A 26,716-nucleotide genomic window follows, 5' to 3' on the forward strand; every position below is an offset into this window, starting at 1 on the left:
AGAAAGAAAGAAAGAAAGAAAGAAAGAAAGAAAGAAAGAAAGAAAGAAAGAAAGAAAGAAAGAAAGAAAGAAAGAAAGAAAGAAAGAAAGAAAGAAAGAAAGAAAGAAAGAAAGAAAGAAAGAAAGAAGAAAGAAAGAAAGAAAGAATGAAAGGAAGACAACAAATTAAGCAAAGAGTCAAATAAAGGAAGAAAGACAAAGAAAGAATGAAAAAAGAATGAAATTAACTCAGAGGCAGAAAGAAATGGTGAAAAAACTAAAAGTGGAAGAAAGAATGAAAAAAACAGACAGACAGAGAAAACAGAGAAAGAAACTCAAAGAAAGAGACATTCAGAGGTTGATTAACTGACCAGGAAAAAGATCTATAAACATCCATGCATTTTTAGGAAATCCATCCTTAAAAAGGGATCAAAATCAAGACCATGCATAGCGAGGGAAAAAAAGAAAAAATTTGCAAACACAATAAGGCATGCAGCAAAAGCAAAATCAGAAATTACTACACAATCCAAAACAGTTATAATGTGGCTACAGGACGCGATTCAAACAATCATCACAACAAAGTGTGCCAGCTTCGTGGCAGCTGTGACGAGGAGATCAATGGGAAATTGGGCCAAATATGAAAAATGTGTGGAGCTCCGAGACTGACAACCCACTTTGAAGTTTCTTATCGGCTTCAAATGAACAGGAAGTAGTTCAATGTTAAAAAGAAGGAGTGTGCAAAGGGTGAAAGACTGACAGATAAACAGAGAGAGTGGGGGGCAGGGGGAGTAGATTTTCAAAGCCACAGAAAAGTGTTCATTTAAGCAGCTCTTTGAAGCCGGCTGTCCCTGCTCTGAACAGAGCTCGACCGTGCTCGAGTCATGTTGACACGAGCGAAAAACAAACAGTCCAGAGAGGACACGGCGAATGAAAACAAAGAACACAATACAACGGGAACATCTGGATGTTTCCTGCAACTGTGACTGTGGATGTAAGTCTGTGAAAACATGCGTGGTGGTGCTAGGATTGGGCTTTCAGAACCAGGAATATCACACTGGTGACCAGTAAACCCCGACTTTGTTAGATATGTATTTAGCGTTTCCTCCAGAGAATATGCTGAACCCGGCAGTAAAGGCACTAAGGCAGTCCACCAGTGTGCTTTTGTGTTAAAAGACATTAAAAGTTATCAAAATTTGGAGGTGCACAAGCAGGCATTGTCATTTAACAATGAGGCCAATGTGCAGGTGCAGGGATGGTGCTAGATGAATCAATCTTTACTGTCACCGGTGTAAAAATGAGAAACCCTATTACAAAAAACAGGCGACGCTTAGCCTGGCGGGGGAGCAAATAAAGCCCAGTTGCCCACCAGGCTTATAAGACACAGGGGCAAACCCTGTTGTTTGAAACTGTACAGATGCCAACAGGGTTACCTTAATCTTCTTCAGTAGAATCAAGCTGCTTAACACACAAAGCTAAGATATCTGTCAGCAGAATAAACATGACTTAACATGAAGGGATGTGATCCGAGCTTAATTGATCAAATCTTCGCTTCCTGGTTTAAAGAAAGACGCTATAGCTTCGTCATCCACATCCTGACCAATAGGGAAAGGTTCGGCAGCACACAAGTGAGTCGTTCAGTGTCAGACAAGTGTGTTATGTTTTGGCTTCCAGTGTGTGCGTGTGTGAAGGCATGTCAGCATATTACCTGTCTGTATGTGTCTTGATGGTGCTCATCATTGCGCGAGTCGTAGTATTGCTGGATGAAGCCGAAATATTCTTGTCTCTTCCTCTGTAGAACGCTTTCTCGCCTCTCTGCGTTGGCAGGCAGATAACCCTGAAAGGCAAAGTCAAAGAGAGGATTAAAAAAAAAAAAAAAAAGCTTCTGATTTGAATTTTTAAATTGAACCATATTTGACATGTTCTGAATTTTAATACATTTATTATTATTTTTTTCTTTTTGAGCAGCACCCCTCATTGTAAGTTTTGGATCCTAATTGAAGCAGCAGGAGGCTTGTTATAAAGTGAAGTTGTGGCTGCGAAAAAGCAAAATGCTTGGGTAGTTTTCACTGCCAGTTGCCTGGCAACTCATCTTTGGAGAGAAACAGACGAGTTTCCAGTTTATATGCTAAGCTAATCAACTGTGAGCTCTGGGGTTTTTTTTCTTCCCCCCCCCCAACAGAGATAATACAGGCAATGTTGCTGTCAATTCACACTGTATACATAAATCCCTTAAACTTAAATCAAGTCGAAAACACGTATTTAACTTTTATGTCTCTTAAGCACAAATTTCAAATTACTCGTTTTGTGATAAACCAAGAAAATACCAATTCACTGAACAGATCATCTTCAATGTGGTGGAGCATGTTAGTGACATTCAAACACCTTCCTATTACCACTTTTGTGTTGCATTATGGGAAAACATTGTATTTATCTCTAACAGGTTTTCCAAATTTATAACCTTTTCATTCTACTCTATAGTTAAGCACTGCAAAAACAATATACCTTTGGTCTAGTTTCTAATGCAAATATCCTACAACACTTGAACTTACAAGTAACTTTTCAGCAGGAAACAGCTTGTTTTAAATAAATAATTCCTAATAATGATGAAAAAGTAATAATTGCAAGTGAAATCTGCCAGTAGAACCAGACTTTTTCATCAATATTAAGAAATTATTTACTTAAGGCAAGCTCCTATTTTATGCTGAAAAGTTACTTGCAAATTAGTTTCGTCTTATTTTAAATGTACCAAGATATTTGCAAGTGGACCAAAAACACTTGGTAGGATTTTGTCTTTTTGCAGTGTCTGGTTGGTCATGTAAAAAGTTTTTAGTTATGAGAAAAAATGAGAAAATGTCCCTTGGATATCAATAGTTTTTCAGCTCACTATAAATCTGTTAACCAATAGATTTATATTGTCTTATTAGGCTAACTGTCAGGATTGCTTTCAAAATATGTTAGAGTAACGCTTCAATACGCTTACTTCAGCACCGCAAATGTTCTTTTAGACTGATTTTCTTGTGAATTTGCAGTGTTTTCTGCCATCTTTCATTATGTAGTAACGTTTTATAAGTTGTAGTTTAAGTTTACTAGAAAAGTTCTACAAAGCAAACTCCAACACCCGGGATTAGAAGGAACATTTTTGGGCTGTGTTGCAGAAAGTCTGCGGCTCCTTAGGCCTACCTGGCTGTGTGTGTTTATGTGAGGAATGGGTGTATCTGACAGAATCTGCGAGCGTGCGTGTGTGAGCGAGCGTTCATCTCAGTGCAGTGCGGCTTACGCAACGAGGAGAAAGTCGAGCCCAACCAAGTCCAGATGTAACTTAAAACTGTGGGGTTATAAAAGAATCATGGCATAAGAATTTTCGAAAGTGTGCTAAAACATACATTTAGGCCTTGGAAAACGTGTCACGGTGACGGCAAAAACTAGCCACTGGGGAGCCCACAGGGGACAGGCTTGGAAAATTTGAAGAATTTCGTCAACTTTTATTTAGAACTCGATTCTAAGAACTAACTTTTTTTACTAGCTCCGTTTAGGTCGAGTTCTGAAGATATTTTTGCAAGGTTCCAATTCAATAAATAAATAAATTTCTTCACATTTTTAACATTACATTGCAGTTTTGTTGTTCTTCGCACTTAAATCTCTAGGGTTGTCAATCCTTTTGAGTCAATTTATAGTAAAATTGTCTTCCATGATATTTCACAAGGATACAGCTGGGATAAATGATGAACATATACACTGATCAATGCAGTATTCCATGCTTTTCTAGCACCAATATCTTTTTGTTTCGATTTATTTCAAGCACAGTCTTTTCTTAGGATAAGATACATTCAAATATGGAGGGGTGTTTTTTTTTGCCATTTTGATGTAATTAACAGTTTTTCTGGAAGCAAGCTTCCATTTCTTTGGCCACGAGAGACGAACACACCGTCAACTTCTGGCAAGCGTCTAGAGGAGTGTATGACAGTAGTAAAGTTTCTTCTTTGGCGTTTTATTTGTTGTTTCCCCAGACTCAGGCCCTTGAGGTGTTCAAGGAGCACAGAGGATTGTTTGTCTCACCCGAGCGTTTTGCTTGCAGACGTGTCAACAGACTGATATACGCTCCGGCCAACACCCTGGGAACGGTTAAAAGCAAACTTAGCTGTAGGAGGGGAAAAAATAAACAGATTGCCCCCCCTCTTTCTCTCTCTCTTTCGTGTGTTTGTCTGGACAAATAAACCCACATGTAAATATGTCATTCAGATGCTTGCCTATTTGTTTCCGTACATTAAAAAAATAGAGAAAGAATTTACTGTGAAGGAGGTCAGCTCCGTACTCATTTACAGCCCATCTCAGCGCTGCCATGCATACAGACGGCCATGTTTGTGCCAGCACAAATCAGGCTGAACATTGGCTACGTTAGTCGCCCCCCCACCCATCAGCACCGTCGACTATTCTACCCGACGGTCTCTCTTCCAAAACGTCACATGTTGAAACGGCTCCATATGCAAACACACGCAAGGCCTGCGTACACACAAACACAGGACGCTACAGGCCAGCTACAAAGCACTGGGCACCAGTGTAGAGGGGTCCGGCTGCCAAATGAGGCAGAGTGTGTGTGCGTGTGTGTGTCGGTTGAAGGTTAATGGACAGCTTAAAGAAGGTCAGTAGCACTGGAGCTGCATTACTGCTCAATGAGACAGTACAAAGATACGCGCACTGATTTAAAAAGACCTTTATGCATTTGTTTGGTTACCAAGGATCAGGCCCACTGTTAATGTGACATTCACTGTTAATGATCTTTATTAATGATGCTCATTTTCAAAGTGTTATCATTTATTTTTACCATCATCATCAATATTACTATCATTATCATCGGTCTTTATTAAGATCATCATCCTCATCATCATCATTTTAACACTGTTACTGTTATTACCATTACTCTTATCAACACCGCCTTTGTCATTCACAAAATTACAACTATAATCTACTTTTTTTTTATTATTGTAAGGAATATTTTCACTTATCCCATTGGCGATTGTTACCATCATTACAATAGTTCTCTCACATTAAGTTTTTTATTATTTATTTTATTACTTATTTTCAACTTTATTCTGGTTTATTATTCTTATTTTTACTTATTGTGATTTTTACTATTTGATTTATTCAAATTATTTTTTTTACCTCATTTTTACTATTTATTGTTATATTGTATTATCCTTTACTATTATCATTCTTAGCTGTGTTATAATTAAAAATATTTTTTAATCAATAGTACTACTGTCACTATATTAGTAATAATTTTAAAATGATTACTACTATTATTATTATTCTATCTTTATAATTACCTTCTGTTTTTATTATGTTTTAATTACTAAAGATGAGAGCCAGACCCTCTGGGTCCCTGAAAGGACCAGCAGGATTAGACAATAGATTTAATGGATTCTCATTTTTCTACCCTCACTCATTATTTTTCTATCATCATCATCGTCATCATGCATAGTCTTATTTTTAATTATTAGTATAAATGATGATTACCATTTATCGTCATTAGCATTGTTGTCATATTAAACAAAGTGCTGGCCTCAGAACGTATTAATCACAGATTAAATCCTTTTTGAGGACAGGCTTTTGTTTCCTTTTATTAAAAGAGGCTAGTTCATTTTTGTTTTTTTATTTAGATGTTAATTATTGAATATCACTGAAGTACGACCTGATAAGGCTGGTGTAAAACATAGCAGTTCTTGCACTTCCTCCTGCACACCTGATCTCTTCATTCTTCCCTGAAATATTGCCTGTTCTCCTCCTAAAGGAAGATCCACCTCTATAAAACTAACAGGAAAAAAAAGATACGCAAATAAATAAGAAACGCACAGAAGATATCCCTGGTGGAAAACATTTTGGGGGGGTGGGAATTTAAATGAAACGGTTCTTTTTACTTAGTCTCCTCTCTAAATTGATTTCTACTTTGCAGGAAAACATTATCCTGGAAGCAGATTGGAATCTGTCCCAGAGTGAGCACAAGAGAAGATGGATTAAAATTAAACTTCTCATCCCTCGAGTGTCTGCCCATCTGTATTTTTAAAGAAACATCTCGCAAGTTCCGAAGCCTGGTTCGTGTTACCTTGAAGCGTTTGTATTCGATCCAGTTTTTAAAGCGACTTTTTTTTCCCTCTCCAAATCAGAAATGTTCTTTAATAATATAATCCTTTCTAGTAGAAAGTTGGAGTGTCAGAAAGTAGCGAGAAGTTTCCTCTGTGTGTTCAAACACAAGCATTCTGATTAGATTTTTGGGTAAGTTTAAGAATTAAATATTCAGAAGAGGAAAAAAAAACACCGCCTCAAATGAATACAACGTTTGAGGCGGTGTTGGGTGGTGGCAGCATCATGCTCTAACAGGCTTGAGATGAGGGTGTGAGTCAGCAACCTTTTCCGTTCCAAGAGCGGCTGCAACAAAATAAAACTCACCAAGAGACGCAAAGAACACATTTCTAAAAAAATATTTTTATTATGAAAGCTAGCAGAAGTACTAAAAAATATATTGCTTTTCAGATTTTAGATTAAAAAAAGAATCATCTATTATAAAAGAGAAAAAAAATAATTTTGTAGAATGAGGTGAGTCTCATCTATAAATATGGAAAATGAAGAAAGACAAGTATATTTTGAAGCTAGCTGCTTTAAAAAGCAATGTGCTAGATATTACAAGCAGATTTTGCATAAAAACTTAAAGGAAAACTTCTAACTTCTTTGTTTTTGCGTCCATAATCAAAAACTTTATATATATATATATATATTTTTTTTTTTGGTTTTGTAAGAGCGACAGTAAGCGGAGCAAAGAGCTACAGGTTGCACGTTGGCCCCCTAGCTTAGATGACATAATTTTGTCATACACTGGTCCAGGCAAAGTTCAGGACTAAATCCAATTCGTGAAATATGCAAATCAGATACATACATATCATTTAGCTGCACATGGTTGGTAGTGACGGTTTCTTTTTCTTTTTTTAGGTGCATGCCGTAGCAATATATAGGAGAGCAGGCCAATGCAATGCAGTGTGCAAATCAACATGCTGGTGATAACCCACATGCTACTCACAGGATTTATCTTAGCATTTTGGCTAATTATAGCTTATACACAAATGTTCACATACTGGTTGGAGTAAGTCGCTGCTAGTCAACATGCTAGTGACAACTCATATCCTACTGGTAGTGTCAACATGCTAGTGATAGCCCTCATGCTAACATTAGCCGTAAGCTAAAATAAGCATTTTAGCTCTTTGTTGATGCATTAGCTACGTTAGCATGCTAAATTAAGTAAGTCCACATCTTAATGGTTCCCCACATGCTACTGACATTTACTTTTATATATGCACATACCATTTATTTTTTTAAATTTACTATTATTTTTGTAATTAAACTAAGGCCACACAAATATGTTGGGTATAAGTGGGGAAAAAGGAAAAAAAAACATGCTAGAACATAGAATTAATTAGTAAATTTATTAAAGATACAACTTCCTCTAAGAACGTTCATTTTCCTTCCAAAAGGTCAAAGGGTGGGGGAAACCGGAAGATTAAAGAACACAATGGGTGGACATCAGTAAGTCAGATGAAAAATACTTTGCTCTCTTCTCCCAGGCAATGTAATTACAGCATGTGAGCTGTCGCACAGTAACTATTTAACATAGTCTCGGAATCAGCTGCTGCCGCTCTCTGATGTATTTCATAAAGCCCTTTAGCCTTATCAATATTTCCACAGCCAGTCTTTTTTTTTTCCCCACTCTCCCACCATTTCACATTTAACAGCCACACTCCATTAGCAAATGTACATTTTGCTACAGGGCAAGGTTTTCTTTTTCCTTTTTTTTTTATTTGGCAAAGCCATTTAATTTTTTCCTTCCGCCTTCAGGCTTGGACACCAAGTGCTCCTTAAACAAATGAAATAAAACGGTATTATTTGTGAAATAATAGGAAGTTTAAGCACGTGTGTTTGTGAGGCTGCAGGCAGACTTATGGAGTCTGGTGAAGATGATGAAAAAGAAAAAAAAAAGAAAACGGCTATGAGAGAGGTTATTACTTTTCTCTTAGGTTCTCCTTTACAGAAGACTGTTCCAGGAATTTTTTTTTTTATGTCCGCGCTTGCTTAAAACGGTAAAAGAAAGCAGTATATCACGGCACGACATGACATAACATAACAGGAATTATCAAACCGTCGAGTGAAAAACACGATGTTGTTCAAGCAGGTTTTGTTGGATGCGGAAAAAATAAAAATGAAATGAGGTGATCAAGTGAAGGAGAAAAGTAAGTGTGGATAAGATCATGAGATCAAGTGGTTCAACTTCAGAAGGGATTTCAACTCCATCCCCTCCGACTTTAGATGCAGCAGCAGATTCGACTCCGTTTAAGCCAAAAGAGACGCGACGATATTAAAAATTAAAAGATTATTTGAATTTCGGGTGAATATCGTGTTCCCGTCATAAACACCTCTTTTTTTTTATGACAATGAACCAAATAAACCTACAACCCAGCCTGAGGCAGGATACCACAGTAATACTATTAATATTTATTATACACAGATGTCTAGATTTCTCCTTTGACTTTGTATGGTGGTTATAAAAAATAAAAAAAAAGATCACAAAAAAGTCACAAACTAACATTACATCTGAATAACAACAGTTGTAACATTATTGCACTTGCAATAAATTATTTTACATAAATGCTCTTGGAAGCTTAAATTCTCCAAACAGGGGGCGACTTTGTTTGATCTTTTGTTTTGTATGAATCTCCCAGCATCCTCTTTTCTGTGCCAGTGATCATATTGGACATACTGCTGATTCTGGACAGTCCATTTTCTGTCCTTCACTAATAAATGACGCCCCATCAGTTCCCGAGTGTTCAAAGGAGACCTGCAGAGTAATCTCCAAAAAAAAAAAAAAGTTAACTACTTGGATAAAAAGAACAGATCCTGATTGAACTAAAACGGAGAGCATTTTGAATGCCTTCTTTGCTTAAAAGTCAATTGTGAAAAGAACGGTGGTTGGTCGAGTTTTCAAAGGAAACAACTCTTCAGCTTAAACTGATCCTGACTGGCAAAGTTAGGCTTTCTTCTTCTGTCACTGATGATAGATTTGGAGTCTCGTAGAAAATGGAGGGATACGGTAAACGTCTACATCTGCTACAATCTGTGGATGGGGACGGCCCTTTCTTTTTAGGCAGTCGAGCATCTTATCTTAACAAGAAAAGTAGAAAGCGGACTGAATCAAAGGGCATTCTTTTTAAATACAACCAAAATAAAACGTGCGACTCTTGCGCTAGCAGGAGACATGCCTCGTGATCTACTGCCCAAGGCGAAAGAGAAATCCTACAAAAGCTACAATCTGATGCCACTCCATTTTTGTTTACATTTCGTGAAGGAGGAAGTTATGCCTCATGTCGCCTTCAGAGGTTTTTGTGTCGGTGGTTCTTGGTGTAGCGCCGCCACAGGTGAGAGGGGGAACAATTTTTTTCAAAGGGTTTAGTTTGTGTGAAAGAGAACCAACCGCACCATCTGAAAATGTAACAAATGTTGCAATTTTTGCCATCAGGTGTGGAAACACCCTAAATTTTATAGCATAGAGAATCAACCGATCAAAGTGTCTGTGGTTTAATAGATACACAGGTAAATCTAGACATATTTTAAATAGACTATGCTTGTAATTTTAAAAAGTGCTTTAATAATGGAGCTAGCTTTTAAATAGCCCTTTGAGCGGCCAAAGCCATAAAATAAACACAAGAGTGCAGTCAATTTATTATTGAATCATAGAAGCTATTCCCCAAACACATTCACACACCGTACACACACACTAAGACGCACAAATGCATACCAACACCAACAAACCTTTAATGAGGTATTATGTACGGTACATTAGCTTTACTGCCAGAAGCACACATATAAATACATACAATATACATACACAAACAATCATCTGGTGCTTTGTGACTGAATATGGTGTTATAAGCCTCTATCTGAGACGGGCACCAAACAAAGGCGCCGTTAATAGCTTAAGAGTCGGTCGGTAACCTCCAAACACCGGGAAAAGCGACACAAACAGGCACACATACATCCGCGCACCTTTAATGACATCTTTTCTGCGGCACATTAGCTATTGTGCTGTAATTAATGGGAGAGTCATGGCGTTCAAAAAGCCAGACTTTCCTCAGCAGACTAAGAGCTGTACACCACAACAATGGCTTAATGAGTAAACACACCGTGCCTCTCATGAATAAATTATTTGTGCCTCACAATTAATTTTCCCTATTGAAGTTTGGAAGGGGGGGGGGGATTTTTTTTTTTTTTTAATAAATAAATAAAAAGACAGCTCTTGGTCTTCATAAATCAAAACAGGAAGGGAAGGGAGGGGGGAGAAGAAAGGGGGAAAAAAAACCACGACAGCAACTTTGTATTTCAGTGTGTGTGTCTGTCGGAGATCAACAATGTGCGGTTCTTATGTGTAACAGTTTATCTGGGTTTTTATGTGCGACTGTGCTGCTCAGTTTTTATGAATCCGTATAAATTCCACGTTTACGGTGCTGCGTGAGGTTTGTTTTAGAGCCGTGCTTGTGTGCAATCGTTTTTTGTTTTTTTTTGGTTTTGGTTTTTTTTGCAAGTATTTTATGGTTTATGCTGCGTGGAAATGTGCAGCTAAAAACTCACAGAAAGAAGCTTCCAGGCTATCGGTCGAACTTGCCGTGGGATTCCAGACCAGCTGAGCTTCCGCAGCTCCTCTGCAAGACAACAGAAACACGATGACGTCCGTTATTATTCAAACTATGACACCTTTACACAAGAGATGCTCTTTGAAATGAGATTGACCACACAGTAAATGTTGTAATGCTGTGTTTATGTTCTAGACCTTGAATCTACTGTAGGAGAGTTACTTTTTGACAAAAATTGACAAAAATTATAAATTAACTGCATTCGAGGTGATTGCATAATCATCAGATTAAGAGGCGATAAAGGGAGAGAAATGAAAGAAGCAAACAGATGAGGGAATATGTAATCAAAGAGTCAGGAATCTTAAAAACAATACAAAACTGCTAGTTATTTTTCTGACTTCCTGCTTTCATCATCACAATTTCCCAACCCCCTCTATGAGAGCTTTAATATCTTCTGCACTGGAAATATACATCAAATATGAGCATCAACAGTTGGTAAAACCTGTAAAAATGTACAGACTGAGACGAGCACTGTATATTTCTTTGTAAACAATTAGGAAAAAATATGCAACGTCTCAAAAAAATGATGCAACAGGTATGTCAGGCCAATCTGTTGCGCTGTAATACTGACAGAAGGACACAAAAAGCACAGACAGCGCCATGTTTGTTATTTGTGAGAGTGACATGCATGTGGGATAGACAGATGTAGAAAGAGATATAGAGCTTCAATGGTCAACGTTCGCCTAAACACTTGCGGATTCACCAAAAATCACTCCATTTTTTTTTTTTTTTTGAGGTTTCCACTTCTTTCGATAAACAAGCTAGAAGTAAAAAAGCTAGCAGCTTTTTCCAAATCCACATCAAGTTAACAGTCTCCATTTTCTACAAAACACACAAAAATGCGTCATAGTGTAACTTATAGTTCACAATGCTAGAGACAATAATTCAGATTATTTCTGAAAAACTGTTTGAAACCCTGTTCTACATCAATTGTGCCCCGACTTCTCAATTTCTTATCCAAGTCATTTCTGCCTGCTTGTGCATTAAAGTTTTTTTTTAAAGAGAACTCTTTATAAGCTAAACAATTTCTCCTTAATTTGAGTAGTTCGGTCAAAGCTTTACAAATACCGGATATCAGAATTTATCTGATATTTGTATTTATCAACAGACAGTAAGACTAGCTTGCGGCAAAACGAAATTAAAGTATTCATTACACATGTTCACACAGTGCTGAAAAAACAAAAACAAAAAAAAAACACCCTTTGTCCAAAGTAGGACCATATTTGTCTTATTGTGATAGCAAGTTGGCAACTCACCCTATTCTCAATTTCCAAACTTCTGTTCCCATCTGTCTTTTTGGCACTAAAAATATGATGGGTTAGAAGTGGACTATTAACTACTTTTTCCCCAGGCTGGGGCGGGGGAACCTGCAGGCTATAATGTAAAATGAATCTGATGGAGAGGTGCAAATTGAACTTTTAAATTGGTGGAGAGTAATCCCCTTTGGGCTCATGAGGACCCAGAAAATATGGCTTAATGTAAGGTTTCAGCCAGCCAGTACTATTTCTCTCTAAGACACACACACACACGCACACACACAATGACAGTATAGGATATGGGAGGATGGGGGTCAGCAATGATTGAAGGGAAAAGTACTTTTCCTTGTGTGTTTTAAAGCTTTTGTCTGTGGGACTGATTTTGGATATATTTTTTGGCCAATCAGGTTCACTCTCGCAATAAAGTTGTAGTACAAAATGAATCTAAATAAGTTATTCCCTCCATCTGGATTCATTTTCATTTAATGTCAAAGCTGATTCTCGACAAAACAATTGCAAAGTTAAAAATGTTACAGAACCGTAACGTCCACTGCAATGTGGGGAAGCTTAAAGCTGGGGAAAGTTATAAACTAATATCCCAAGCTTTGAACATTTTACTGAGGATGACAAACCTGCTATGATAGTGATGGAAACACAGAAAATTGAGAAATTATTAATGTCTCTTAATAATTTGGCTAAAACAATGCAGAAATATATATATTTTAAATGTAGATATAACAAAATGAAAATTTTTGTAGGATTTTTTTTATTTTTTATATGGCGTAAATATTGCATTAAATTTCCACAACAGAATGACAAGTATCAGTGATATTTATTATTTGTCACTATGTTGGAAACTAAGCGTTTTTTTGTTGTTTAAATCATTTCCCACAAATATGTCATTAAAAATATTTTTACCAATCCTATTCTAAACGTTTTACGTATGCCTATCACTTATTTAAATATTCGCACGTTAAATTAAGAAGCACTTAATAATGTCCATATTGATAAATTAAGAATTATTCAAGGGCAATTTTGTTTAGATACTTCCATCCATCCATCCATTTTCTTTCACCCTTGTCCCTCAGTGGGGTCGGGAGGGTTGCTGGTGCCCATCTCCAGCTAACGTTCCGGGCGAGAGGCGAGGTACACCCTGGACAGGTCGCCAGTCTGTCACAGGGCAACACAGAGACACAAAGGACACACATCCATGCACACACACACTCACACCTAGGGGCAATTTAGACAGACCAATTAACCCGACAGTCATGGGAGGAAACCGGAGTACCCGGAGAAAACCCACGCATGCACAGGGAGAACATGCAAACTCCATGCAGAAAGACTGTGGCCGAGAATCGAACCCAGAACCTTCTTGCTGCAAGGCAACAGCTCTACCAACTGTGCCACTGTGCAGCCGTTTAGATACTTAACCAATTTAAATATGGTTTTTATGCACTCTTTTTTGTTATTTTTGGATATTTAAAATGTTTACAAAATTAGAGTTTATTGGTCTTCGACAGAAAAAAAAGAAAAAGAGCCAATTTTCTACTGTAGATACTTAAAGATTTTTAATTGTGAAATTGTAATTTCACAGAAGATTATGTAACATTTTTGGCTCTAAACAAGCTTTTTTTTTTTCTTTTTTTTTTTTACCTGAAGGGCCAAAATGGCTATTTGGTTTGTGATTATTGCAAAATCCCAATCGGAACACAAAGATGTTTGTGGTTGCAACATGAAAGGTTTAGGAGGTGTTAACACTTCGGCAAAGTCCTGTGAATTATCCCCATTATGGAAATCTACAGGAACGGGGAAGCAGAAAAGAAAATGCGGTCAATCTAAGTAATGCTTTAATTTAGTCCAGAGTGACCTCTCCTACCACCGTCAGAGTGTTCAGGATATTGAACGTTCCGGCAGTCCATCACGAGAGCAGGAAGTTCGTAGATGACCTTGTGTTAACACGGACTCATTTATTATTCACAAACGGGTCTCCCTCTGCCCCCCGCCCCCGCCTCGCGAAGTATACGAACCTGTATTATTCAACAAGACAAGTCGCCACAGCAAAACTGAGACAAACATAAAAAATAAAAAAAAAACCTTAATGAAATCTCTTCGCTTGTAATTGAACAGGTTTACCTGCATTCTGGGAGCGAAGGCAGAGGGGAAACTGATTTAACTTGCAAATTAATCGCTCGTGCCCGAACACACCTTTCAGAGTTGTAATAAAAAAGAAGAGGGGGAAAAAACCCTGAAATGTACGTAATGAATCAGCCAAATTCCTCCTCAACTCTTATTCAGGGCACTGCCTGGAAATTGATAAGGCCTTCGCGCGGAGTGAATGGTATTGATTAGCGCTGCCAAACGACTCTGCCTTGCCTGTTCTTCAAGGCAAATGCAATGTAGGGCCAGTGACAGATAACATAATAGGAAATAGCAACGGGCTAAGTCCATTGGCTAAATTGAGTGAAACGCATTAGAGCTTGTTCAGCTGATGAGAGCGCCTATTTATTCACTATAGTTCCTGCACATCTTCCACTTAAAATTTCTGCCTTACCTTGTCCCCCTGCTGGCTTTAATTATACAGAAATCCAATACAGTGATCTAGTGCGCAGCATGGCTGTGTTAGTTCAGAGGAGTCAGTGCTCCACAGTGTGGGAAGGTTTCGATTACCTCAAGGCTACCTCTGCAGCAGCGTCATTTAAAATGAAAATACCCCCCCCCCCAAAAAAAAAAAGTCTCAGGAATTCAAGAAAATACAGGAAATATACCCTCACTGCTTTAAGAGAGCTTTTTTTGGTTCTCTTTTTGTTTTTGAAATCAAAAAAACAAAAGCAGAGAAGTTGGTTATTTGAGATGAAAAACTTTGATTATAAGAGAACTGCTAGACGTATGCAATTCTCTCTGAAGTTATAGCTTTGTGGATATACATTTTTTAAATCTAATCTCGTCTGAACTCAGTTTAAGGTTTGTGCTCTACATCCAAAAAAAGTATGTGGTGGAAAACTGGCCACCTGAACACATCATCGCCATGGTGATATATGGTGAAGGGGATGTTTTATTAACAGATAAATTGAAGATGGCGTGTGTTGAATGAGTCTGACAACTTTTTAGGGATGTGCGATAAATAGTTTTTTATAGATTAACGGAATCAGGATTTTTTGTTTTTTTACTTTGGTTTCCATAGGGTGATGTCATCACGACCAAAGCCACCATCTTGCTTGATAAGCGTGTCTTTAAGCTTCTTTTTAATATATTTGTTTATTTGGACATTGAATTCAGATCAACCCTATAACAAACAAAATAAATAAATTATCCAAGCTTTTTCCCATTAAAACTACTTTTTTTTTAAAGAAATTCTTCTGGTAAAATTGCTTCTTTATGTTTATTAATGTTATGACTAGATTCTTGTAATTAATGAAAAATTATTGTAGCCTGGCCCTGATTCTCCGTCATACAACTCAGAAGGAAAGACTGAAATAAAAGCCACTTTTTTGTTTTCTATCACTTGAAAGGTTTTTTTTTTTTAACAAAAAGAAAGCGAGAAAGCAATCAATTAAAATCGGATATAAAGTGTATCACTCTGTAGAAAGAGTGAACTCGCTCTGTCCCGTCACATAAAGTCCAGATAAACATTAAATCGAATGGCTGCAGTTTAAGGCATTGTGTGCCCTAAAACTCTCACTTTTTCTGATTAGTTTGTTTTGTAGAGGGAAAAAGAATAATGCCGAGGCGGTGTGCTGTAGCAGTAAAGCTGGTTCCCTATAAATATAACGACTATTCTTCCTAAAAGCGGTCCGGGTGTCGATTCCGGATCCTTTTGGTGTCTTCCCCACTTCTCCGTTCCAGTTTCCTGCCTAAATGCTGTGAACAAAGGCCACAAAATCCTTCAAAGAAATGCTAAAGTAGTCCTAAAAGTTCACCCCAAGTCAAGAAACAGATCTCCCATCCTTAACTCACAACCTCATCTACTTTTAAGGCAGTAGTAAAGGGTAAAAAGAAAAAAAAAAACTCTCCTGTGCAAACTCTCCTATAGTTATATTTCTTCCAACACGTAATCAAAGATCTCTCCCTTCTTTTTCCCCACTTTGTACCCTTTGAACCTTCATTTGCACTGTCAGGCAAAGAAATGAGTTCATGAATCTTGGTGGCTTGGGCTTAATTAAACTGCATTATATTTCACCCACCGAACATTAATCTCACCAAAAGAGGCAAAGCGAGGAGGTGTGTGGAGGTGTTAGTGGGCCAACGCTCGTTGAATCCCCGTCCTGAACCAATTTCAGCCGCTCAAACTCGATCATCTGAGCGTCGCTGTTACACCGCGCACGGCTGTCCAAACTCTCACCTGCAGGACAATCGAGTGATTTTTCGAGCGCTTGGAAAGAAAATGTTTGAACGGAGATAACCCTTTGCAGCTTTAGCTTATTTATTTACTCCTGGTAAAAACCAAACCCTGTTCCACTTCCATTTCAGTCAGGTTGAGATAAATAGATTTTATCTCAATAGATAGATTATTGATTAATAAAATTTTCTGGTTTTAACTATTTAATTTCTGAAAAATCTGGATTTTTTTTTTGGTAACCACTGCATTTATTGTGTTTCCAAGGTTCTTAGTGACATCAATATTCTTCCTAATATTTCTCATTTAAGACAAAAAAACATTCAAATAATTTTTAAGGAACAAAACTCTATTTCCCCTCAGTGGGCAGAGAAGGAGAGGGCAACATAAACCCAGTCGACGTCCAGGCTAAATTGCAGATGTCGTTTCATTAGCGTGAGACTTGTTCATCTCTCAGAAAACACGTCCAACTCTGGTGCGATCTCTTGTGCATTATGAATGAGATATCCAGCCAAGACCCTGCTCCAGTGGAATGAATTAAAGGCATTTCGTGACATTTTGAAAATTAATCTATTGTTTTGGTGTTTTTTTTTTTTTTTTTTTTTTTGCTCGGCGCTTTGCTTGTCATAACGTGGGCGAAAAAGTTTCTGCGCCCGTCCCAGAGGTGACGGAGGGGACTGGCTGATCTCGTCGCCTTCGGTTAATGACGCAAACGAGCCGCATCCGGCTGACGGATTTGTCACTTCTCTTTATGCGTTGTAATACATACACACAGAGGGGGAAGGAAAAAAAAAAACAATTCTTAATTGAAATCATGCCTCTATAAAAACAATACAAGGGAACTCATTAAAAACTAAAACTCAATTTGGAGTCAATTCGCTCATCAGGCAATTATGTCAAAACACACAGAGTAATGCGAGCGGGGGCAAGCGACTGCAAAGTTTTCCCACGGGGGCCGGCAGAGTGTCATTATTATATGCGTTCTTTGGAAATTAGTATGATCGGTTTTTGTGGGTGTTTATCATGCTGGCAGGGGGACAGGCCTTGGGGGAATTAGCCCAGCGAGAAAGCCTCAACGCCGCAGGAAGCTTTCTTCCTCTCGCTGGTCTGAAAGAAAAAAACAAAAAAAAAAAACACCTGTAACAGCATTAATGTGCGACTCAAGGGCAGCTGCTGTTAGGTCTGCTCTCCACACTGTATTCCATTATGCATGACCATGCAGGGGTGCCCTTTGTCTTGGCTGGAGTTAAGCTGGGGACCACAGGGGGGTGATTAGGACACCGTGTACCTTGTGTTGAACACTAACAACAGCTGCTCTGAGGCGGGACCGTCTGACCGAACGGACGCTCAATGACACTTCAAAGATTCAGAGGGCGCAGCATTTAGCATTTGGGTTCGATTACGACAAAAAAATACATAAATAAATAAATCATCATCAGTATGCACTCACAAAAAGTCATGAGGTTTACATAAATCCCCCCCAACTCAATCTGTCTTGATTAAAGGAGCAGTATGTGTTTTAAAAGCAACATAGTGCCATTTAAAGCACATTCAAGCAACTATTATCATTTACCTAACACTTTATTTGAAGGGGTGTGCATAAGACTGACATGAATGACACTGTCATAAACATGACATAACACCCATCATGAACATAAAGGAGTCTTTATGAATGTTTATGACAGTTGCCATGACGTGTCATAAATAATGACACTTCTAATGCAAAGTTGCTCTAAAAGTTGAATTGAAAGTCCATTAAAAATGCCAACTTTGCATAAATTGTCATTATTTACAAAATGATGCAAAGTTGGCACAAACATTCATAAAGACTCTTTTATGTTCATGACAGATGTTATGTCATGTTTATGAGTGTCATGTCAGTCTTATGCATACCCCTTCAAATAAAGTGTTATCCTATTTAGTCGTTATAAAAAAATGCTGAATTTATCAAATATGATTTAAAAGAAAATTGACTTGAATTTCAACACTTTGCCAAAAAGAACAACAACTAGGATGAGGACTGTCTGGTGGGTTAATCAAGACATAGCTTTATTAAAAACTAGTCCATTAAGGTGTCTAGTTAAAGTCAAGGTTAGTCAGCACCTTTGACGCTCTAGCAAGTTGAGGAAAGCTTCTCCCAGCTGCATTAGAATCCAAACATGAATAAGATTAACTTGCGTTGCTATGGAACATCTCCTTTTGCCGTGCGACTTTAAGAGCATAGGTCAAAGAGTGTCTCTGCGCCTCTTCTATGTCTTCCTGTCAGTCAGTCAACCTGCCTCACCGGTGTGCACGGTCCTGTGAAGGCCAGTAAGAACGGAAGACTGGGAGGAATGGAGGAAGCGCTGTCAGTCAGTGCTGCCTGAGCAGGAAGCTGACAGGAGCACGCGGGAAGACAGTTGGCAGGCCGGAGCCATGCACTATTCAAGCATCATTCATACGGAGCGCGACTACTGGGGCAAAACAGCACACGGTACGCTACAACACACACATTTACGCATGAGGACGCCACACACACGTGGAGTAGAAGCGCGTTGTGCAGGCAGAGCTTCCTAAGCTGATCCTAATTCTAGCTCGAACTGAAATCGGTGGATTCATACAGAGTTCTGAGTTTAGAAGTAAAGTTTCAACAAACGAGTTAGAGAGAGAAGTAGTAGTCAAGAGTTGGGAAAAGTCCAGTGCAATAGATGGTGGTGCTGAGAGGCGTCCATAAGCCTTAAATGAGTTTTGATTATAAATATTTCTCTGTTTCACCGCTCCAGTATCATCTGGATACATTTTATTACTGAGGATTAAAAAAAAACAAAAAAACAAACAATACAATCAGAAGAGACACCTTAATCATGCGATTTATTAAAAAAGTCCAGCCTCCATCCAATAAACCTTGAACGCTTTGTGAGAGTCCTGAATGGTCCGACTCATCTAAAGGACAAAACCAAAGCACCTGGGAGCAGACAGCTCGTAAACTAATGGGACTCCTGTATATAAAAGAATAAAAAAATAAAAAAAGATACTCCCTTCCTGGATTATACCTACGCAGGAGGCCTGATGGATGGCCCTGATGGCTGCAAGACGACACTGGACACAGATGAGAGTGTGTGTCTGTGTGTGTGAAGAGCCTTTTTTATTATTGGTATGAAATAATGATGTGCACAGTCAATTATTTGAGGCTGGCCCAGCCATATTACTTAAACCATTTCTAAATTAGGTGGAAGTGGTTCACGTTATACTTGTCCTAAAATTTATACATTAAGCTGTAAAAAGACCTCATCATCATAACTATAGTAATAACTATATTATGACTGAAAAAGTAGGAATAATGCCCCAAATAATTAACAACAAAAAAACTATGTAGTTATTATCCTTTCTGTAAATACTGTAAGTTCATGGTATTTTTTTATTATTAAAGATGGTGCATGTAAAATGTTTCACAGAATTTAGCATACAGATATACAACTAGTGGTGTTGGGCTAAATAATTAGGTAATATTAGGTCTACCATGAGCCTGAAGAAGAATAAAGTCAACAAAATAAAACTGAACACCACTTAAGTTGCTGAAAAGGTCAAAAATAGATATTTTTTGTCTTTTTCTCATTGTGCCACCACATAGAGTCATTCCTTTTAAGGATGTGAAATTAAGAAACATTTAAGCCCAACATGACTTTGACTGAAAAATCTCTCCTCCTGCACCAAAAGTGGCACTTTAACCACTGGGATTGTGTCCAGTGAAGCTGATTAAAGAGGAAGAAAATGAAAAAAAAAAAAGCATTTCTCAGAAGACCACATGGTGTAACGTATGAATAAACCGAGCCAGACAGTCTGGGAGGATTCTGACACAGGAGACAGCTGGTGGTCGGACCAACCTTATTATGTCAGGTGTTCCGCCTGGGGATGTGCTCGGAGGCAACGAGCGCGCACACGTAGGCACGGCCATCATGTGCCTTTGTGTGGTTATTACAACCAAGAACACAGAGAGGGCAGTTTAATACAAGAAAGTTAAAAAAAATATATATATATAATGAGTCGGTGTTATCTCAGCATTTACTTTAAAGGATATACCCCATCAGAGAGAACAGAAGCTACAAAGCATTTCGTCTTTTTTTTTTTTTTTGTTGCACTGATCAAACGGGCCTAAATGATGCCCTCACACACACAGAGACTGAGAGAGAGAGACCCATCTACTTCCTCTAATTCCGCTTTATCGCGTCACGCTCGGGACCCACGACACACACCAGTGACACTGTCGCACATGGACGTCGCTTTAAGGCGAGCCGTTAGGACGGAGTTAATTGAATTACATCGGCGCTTCACACTTTGATGGTGTCTAATAACTTTGCAAGCGGTGCTCGGTGGCAAGCCCCATCGTGTGGCGAGCGGCGGGCCCTCCTGAGCGGGCGCGGTGAGGGAGTAGCTCGCTGTGCAGCTGCGGCACTAACAAAGAGCTGCAGCACCCCCAACAGAGGGTGGAGGTGCACTGACGGGCAGCGAAGGCACCGAGAGGGAAAGTTCTTGTCAGCATGAATAAATGGGAGCGAGTTTTCCGTTGTTGTTTTCTTCTGGTTTTCATCCTCGTTTGTCACAGATGTTCGTGAACATGTGTGGGAGTACGCACGCGTGCGCGGGGTGGGCTCTGCCTCACGCGTGGCGGAAGGGTTGGGGGGGTGGCAAGGTGAGACGAGTCGGAGGCCGAGACAATGTACGAAAGGGAGATTAAAACGAGACAAACTGATCAAAAGGGCAAAATGTAAGAGAGGGAAGAAATAAATTGCAAGGCGAGAAGAGAAGAGAGGAGAACGGACCATCACCATGGCAACAGCAGCATCTCTGCCATCCAGCTTTAAAGGCTGGATGTCAGATGTTCTTTGAATCGATCAAAAATAAAAAATAAATAAAATTAAAATAAAAACGGTACACATATGCATAATCTTTGTAAAGAAAAAAAAAAAAACACAAAAAGGTGGAAACTTTAACGGGCAGAAATCCACACCGAGGTAAAAACATCTCTGCTTAAAATATCACTCAGATCTAAAAGATCCCACAAGCTGGAGGTTAAATCCAATGCCCAAAAGGCTCATGATGATGCTGGAGGAGCTGTATGAATCCCCAGCTCAGGTGGAAAGTCTGTTAACAGAACCAATAGATCAAAGGGAAGAGACGTTTCCAAACTTGGAATAAGAACACTCTGGACTTTTCCACATCTTCTCACCGAATAGTCCAGAAGATTAGCTTGATTGGGGACCAAAATTGCAACATTTGCCACATTTTAAGCTGTTGAGGTTTGCTTTCATACACTGCACTGTCAAACATGAGAACTTCTGCACAACTTCCTATTACACAAAACAAACAGAAATGGAGTAGTGTCAGATTTTAGCGGTTGTAGCACCTTTACCTAATGGAAATACCTTGTCTTTACCTAAGCGCCACGACCCATTTTTCCAAATAGCATTATACTCGCAATTTGTTTTGGTTGCATTTACCCAGAATTCCCTGCGCTATAGTCTGCTGCTTTTGGAGCAGTCTCCCATCCACTGTGGATCCACATATGCATTCAAACCGAACTAGAGTTCACTTCAACTGAACCCAGACCTAGGCCTGTCGCAATAAACAATGAATCAATCAACCGCATTATAAACTAAAACAAACTCAATTTTCATTTGCTTGACTTATCGTCTTTCTTTTCTCTCTCTTTCTGCCAAAACTGGTCTCGAGTCTGCTGCTTTGGTCTCAACTATCCCTTTTTTGAAAGACAGAGGCTTCAGAATTCATTTTACTTGTTTCTGTTGCTTTGTTTATTTATTTTGGATATTTAAAATGTCTTCCAGGGACAGAAATTCCTGTCGCCAAGCCAGCACTCACAAACACAAAAGCAGAGCAACAATGAAATTATTTAGGTTGCTATTCTCGTGTTGGAGCAATCCAGGGCGAACGCAAAAAACACACATTTCTTTGAAAGAATTTCAACACTTACATTTGTGTTGGTCAATCGCAAAAAAAAAAAGCCCTGAACAAAACATGTTGCAGCCTGTGCGGTTTTTATTTCTTTAAGTATTTCTGCCAACCCAACAACCTGAAAGTCCACATGCCTGCCTTTCCCCACTTAGCGGGCGACCCATTCGGCTTCACTCAACAGACACGCTCGCCTCGGGATATCACAAATAATTAGCAGAGATCAACCTGACATCAATCACCCTCCTCTCACGCGCGCGCACTCGGGTCATCACCTTTTTAAATGACCTTACATGCTAAACAGACTGCTGTCACAACCTGTCGCAAGGCTCAGCGGAGAGACAGCATGATGGTGCCAAAGCATAAGACGTGAAGGAAATCTGACAGGCGCAGATATGGATCTGAATGCTTGTACAGCCAATCAGTGTGAGGGCTCTGGTCCAAAAAACACTGCTCCCTGTGTAATTAATTACACCTCTCCGAGAAAGAAAACGGCTAACGGCTCTTTCCAGCCCTTGTCCTTTGAGCAAGGACAGTCCCTGCTGAGAAGACCTGAGGGTGTGTTTAGAAGAGCGTTCGCGTGCCACCAACAGCAATCGGACACTTTGATTTGAAAATGTGATTCTTGCCGTTAAAGCTTTGTGCCTCTTTGATTTTACCACAAAGCAAGCGGCGGCACCATTTACCAAATAAAACTGTGCCCTCGGTGGGTCGCATTACCGCTTTTGGGACTGTTTAAATTCCCATCTCTGACCCGATCTTTGGTCTTGCCCATGACCCAATTTCCCCAAAGGGATCATTAAAGTTTCATTCCATCTTATCTTCCCCCATCCTTCTCTCTCTCTCTCCCTCCACCAACCAGATCACATTGCAGCGCCGCCCTCCTCCAATCCTTCACTTAATTATGTCCCCTGAATGAAGTTCATCTTTCATGCTGCCAGCGGCCCGGCTGCCTGGCTCGTCTGTTCTGGGCCATCTAATCATGGCGCAGAGACAAACTAAAATTAGACGGTCAGCATGTGAAGTCTGGCAGACCCTAATGAAGGCTGACGTCTCAAGACGGGCCACTGATGTACCAGATGCACTTTGCTTGAACCAACGATGACCGTTGTTGACTAGCGCTGAGGATGAGCGAACCCCTTTTTGCATTGCTTGGAAAAGTCTCACGCAACGAGGAAGGAAGACTGTCCCGTGAATCAAAATTTGAGTTTACGGTTTGGAAGTTCGGCAGCAGCTCTTCATGTGCACAAGCTGAGATCAAAGTAGCGAGCTGGATGTAAAATAACAGATGTTTACTTCAACTGTACACAGATGAGTTTTTGTAGTGTGTTCACTCAATGTGAAGTAGAGCGACAACAGAGAAGACGGAAAAAAATCTGTTGAATTTCAGTCAAATCTTCCCTACAACATCAGCATACGATAGTTCCTCTCAGATTTCCTACAAGATTTTCATGCGACAATTCCGTATTTGTCCATTAATCGACTCAAATTAAAGTTCTCAAGCTGTACATGTCCAGTTTTTAAAAATCCAAAGGTTCACTATAAATTTACTGAAGAGAATTTAACAGAGCTTAGACCTTATACAGAATTTTTAAAAACATGAAGTGTAAAAGATTGATGAATGGAGGATGAGCAAATGGAATGGGAATCTAATTGACGGATGGTAAAGACAAACCATTGACCCATTTTGTTACAACAATTCTTAGCTGTGTTTTTCACCGCAAATGATCGTGTGTTTAGTTTCTAATATTCTTATATCAATGTCACAATCAGTAAGGTAAATTTATGAACATTTCATAGTGAAAGGATTCCAGAAAAGTTCATTATCAAGTCATTAAATCCAGAATGGCCACAGAGAAAAGAAAAACTGTTTGAAGTAATCTGTAGCAAATGTGCTCTTTGCACCTTTTTGGGTGAACCTTTAAGTTCTGACAATTCATCACTGAGTCAGTTTCAAACAAAACACTTGGACTGGGTTGAGTCATATTGTGTTAAATTGGCCAATCCGGGTTTGTGGATACGTTTAATAAACTTTATGTTTGCTTAATAGTCCTACCACTTAAAAAAAAAGTGTTTTAAAACGGAACAAATACATAGTGTGCTCAGCAAAAACAGCCACAGAAATCTGACCAATTATCTCTATAAAATTTAGATTAGAAAAATAAATGTTTAAGAAGTTTACTGTTCAATTCTTATAAACAGAGTGATTTAAAATGTCTCACATCGGAATTATACTTGGCATATCTCAGATTTTTAGACAAGCACACAACATAATATTCACCTGCAAAGTGTTGCACTTTTTGCTTTCTGTATGTTGAGCAACGAAAGAAACAATAAGATTTGTATATGCAAAATGAAGCCTATGTTTTGAGCACAGTCAAAGTCAGACAGAGGTTATGGAACATATGTTTCAATCCATGAAGGGGAGAAACCTTTCATCCTTTTGTGTTCAGTTGTTCATTTATTCAATAACCCACATTTTTGTTTTTTCCCTTTGGTCAGTGTTTGTTATATTTAGCTGCTGAATCAATTCAGAAACCAGAAACTGGTATCGACTTGTGAAAAAACTGATTTGTGTGCTTCCAATAACACATTTGCTAGTGCTATGCTAATCCAAAAAAAAAGTAAGTTTTTCATTTTATCTTAAAATGTACAGTTTTCTGATCTGTGTAATCTACAATAAATGTGTTTCAATCAGCTTCAAATTTCAAAACTTCCCTGTTTAATAGAGATACACAGGACTGAAAGATGGAGACAAGGTATGGCATAGAAGAGACCATATACCGAGTCAGAAGTAAGAGGAAAAATGTGTAAAATAATTTCCTACAGCAGGTTTTTGAGGTTCATTTGGGCTGCAAGACAGTGAGAGAGAGCAAAACTTTTTGCAGGCAACCGGAAGGCTGGACTTCCCAGAGCAACTTTGCTGTGTTGGATATTTCAATCTTTATCATGGAACAAGACGGAATTAGAAATGTTGGTGGCCTTTTGGAAATTTCAAAATTAATGTAAGGGTCACACAGAATACACCAGTTTAGCTTAAACAGCACTAATCGCAAAAAGGAGACGCTAAAGTCAGCATTAAATTGGAATATTTGTCAGATTGAAAAATAATAGTAAAGCCACACTTTATGGAGGGTTCTTAGAGTGTGGATCCTCAAAAAAGAAGAGACAAAAGCTTAATATTTTGATCTTTAAACTTCAGTAAGGATGGCTACATCATCATGATGTTGATCATCAATGAAGGACTCAATGCAACAAGCTACTGTTCTAGTGATCCAAAGTTTGTTTCAAAGGACACAAAGTGAACTGTAAATAGGAAAAGATCTGGAAGAGTTTCCGGGCCAATGGGGTAGTAAAGTCTCTGGGGCTTGATGAACAGTAAAGGCCTGTCGTTTGGGTAGAACAAAGGCCTGTCATTTGCTTTTGTTGTTGCTGGTGTTTCTAATCTGCATGTCCAGATGGCTGGATGATTCCTCCCCCCCACCACCATCACCGACACGCTACATCGTTAATAGCTCAGCACAGCTGGCGGACGGAGTGAAAAGCAAAGGAGTACAAGGAAATGAAGAAGTGAGAGAGAGAGCTTATAAAAAGGTAAAGAAAAGAATAAAAACCAGACAATTAGTGAGGAATAATGAGATAGTCGGAACGGCCGTGGTGACTGAAAGGCTTGAGACGCAGACTCTGACAGATAAGTGGAGGCTGCTGGCTTTGACTATCACTTACCCAGATCTGTGTTGGGCCCCGCCAGCAACTGTTTGAACTTATCCAGGCGGGATGCTTCCCTCTCGGTCATGGCCGGGGTGCCAGATGTGTTCTGGTCAGCCATGCGAGCCACTAATGGGATGACGGGCGGCCGATGGGGCAGAGACCTCTGTCTGTGGAGGCCGGCGCGCTCGCCCGCTGCATCTGGTTGAGGGATGGAGACGAGATAAAGAGACCGGTTACGTAAACCCAGAGCTATTTCAGACAATGCGGACACCTTTTGCCGGCTGTAAGTGGAACTTAATTATAGTCGGCAGATCGTTGCACAGCGACTTGTTTTCTTTCTCTATGAAGTTTTTCACATTACGACCACAAACTTTGATGCATTTTACAGGGATTTTGTGTGATAAACCAACACAAAGAGTGAAAATAATACATATTTCAAAGGCTGAAAAAATTAATCGGATTAATTGTGATTAATCGATTATTGAAATAATCACCGATGTTCGTATCAGAATAACCGGTAAAACAACTTGCAATCCTACATATTATAAACATTTTTCTTTATCAATAAAAAAATCAAGAGGGCTAGAATAACTCAGCTCAGGTGTGACAATTCATCCACATGTTGCACCCTCCAAAAATGTGATTTCATTTTGCTGGATTTCATTTTGTGCTATAGAGCAAAGCTACAATGAATACAATTGATGTTGAAGTGCTACTTTTTGTTGGTTTATTCAATAAAATCCCAATAAAATAAATTTATGTTT

General features: G+C 38.9%; 1 protein-coding gene across 3 annotated transcripts in view; it reads right to left on the reverse strand.

Moving 5' to 3' along the window:
• tbc1d22a (TBC1 domain family, member 22a) overlaps positions 1–26,716 on the reverse strand; it is a 133,010-nt gene that overhangs the window by 96,676 nt on the left and 9,618 nt on the right. For all 3 annotated transcript variants that reach the window (XM_008401153.3, XM_008401152.3, XM_081604278.1), the window contains exons 5-7: positions 25,968–26,150; positions 10,645–10,715; positions 1,685–1,813 (exon numbers count right to left, since the gene is read on the reverse strand). In XM_008401153.3, coding sequence (XP_008399375.1) covers positions 1,685–1,813; positions 10,645–10,715; positions 25,968–26,150 — 383 coding nt within the window. The remainder of the gene's footprint in view (positions 1–1,684; positions 1,814–10,644; positions 10,716–25,967; positions 26,151–26,716) is intronic.

This window comes from Poecilia reticulata, chromosome 23 (assembly GCF_904066995.2).
Source record: "Poecilia reticulata chromosome 23, P_reticulata-male-v2, whole genome shotgun sequence".
In the NCBI taxonomy this organism is placed as follows: domain Eukaryota; kingdom Metazoa; phylum Chordata; class Actinopteri; order Cyprinodontiformes; family Poeciliidae; genus Poecilia; species Poecilia reticulata.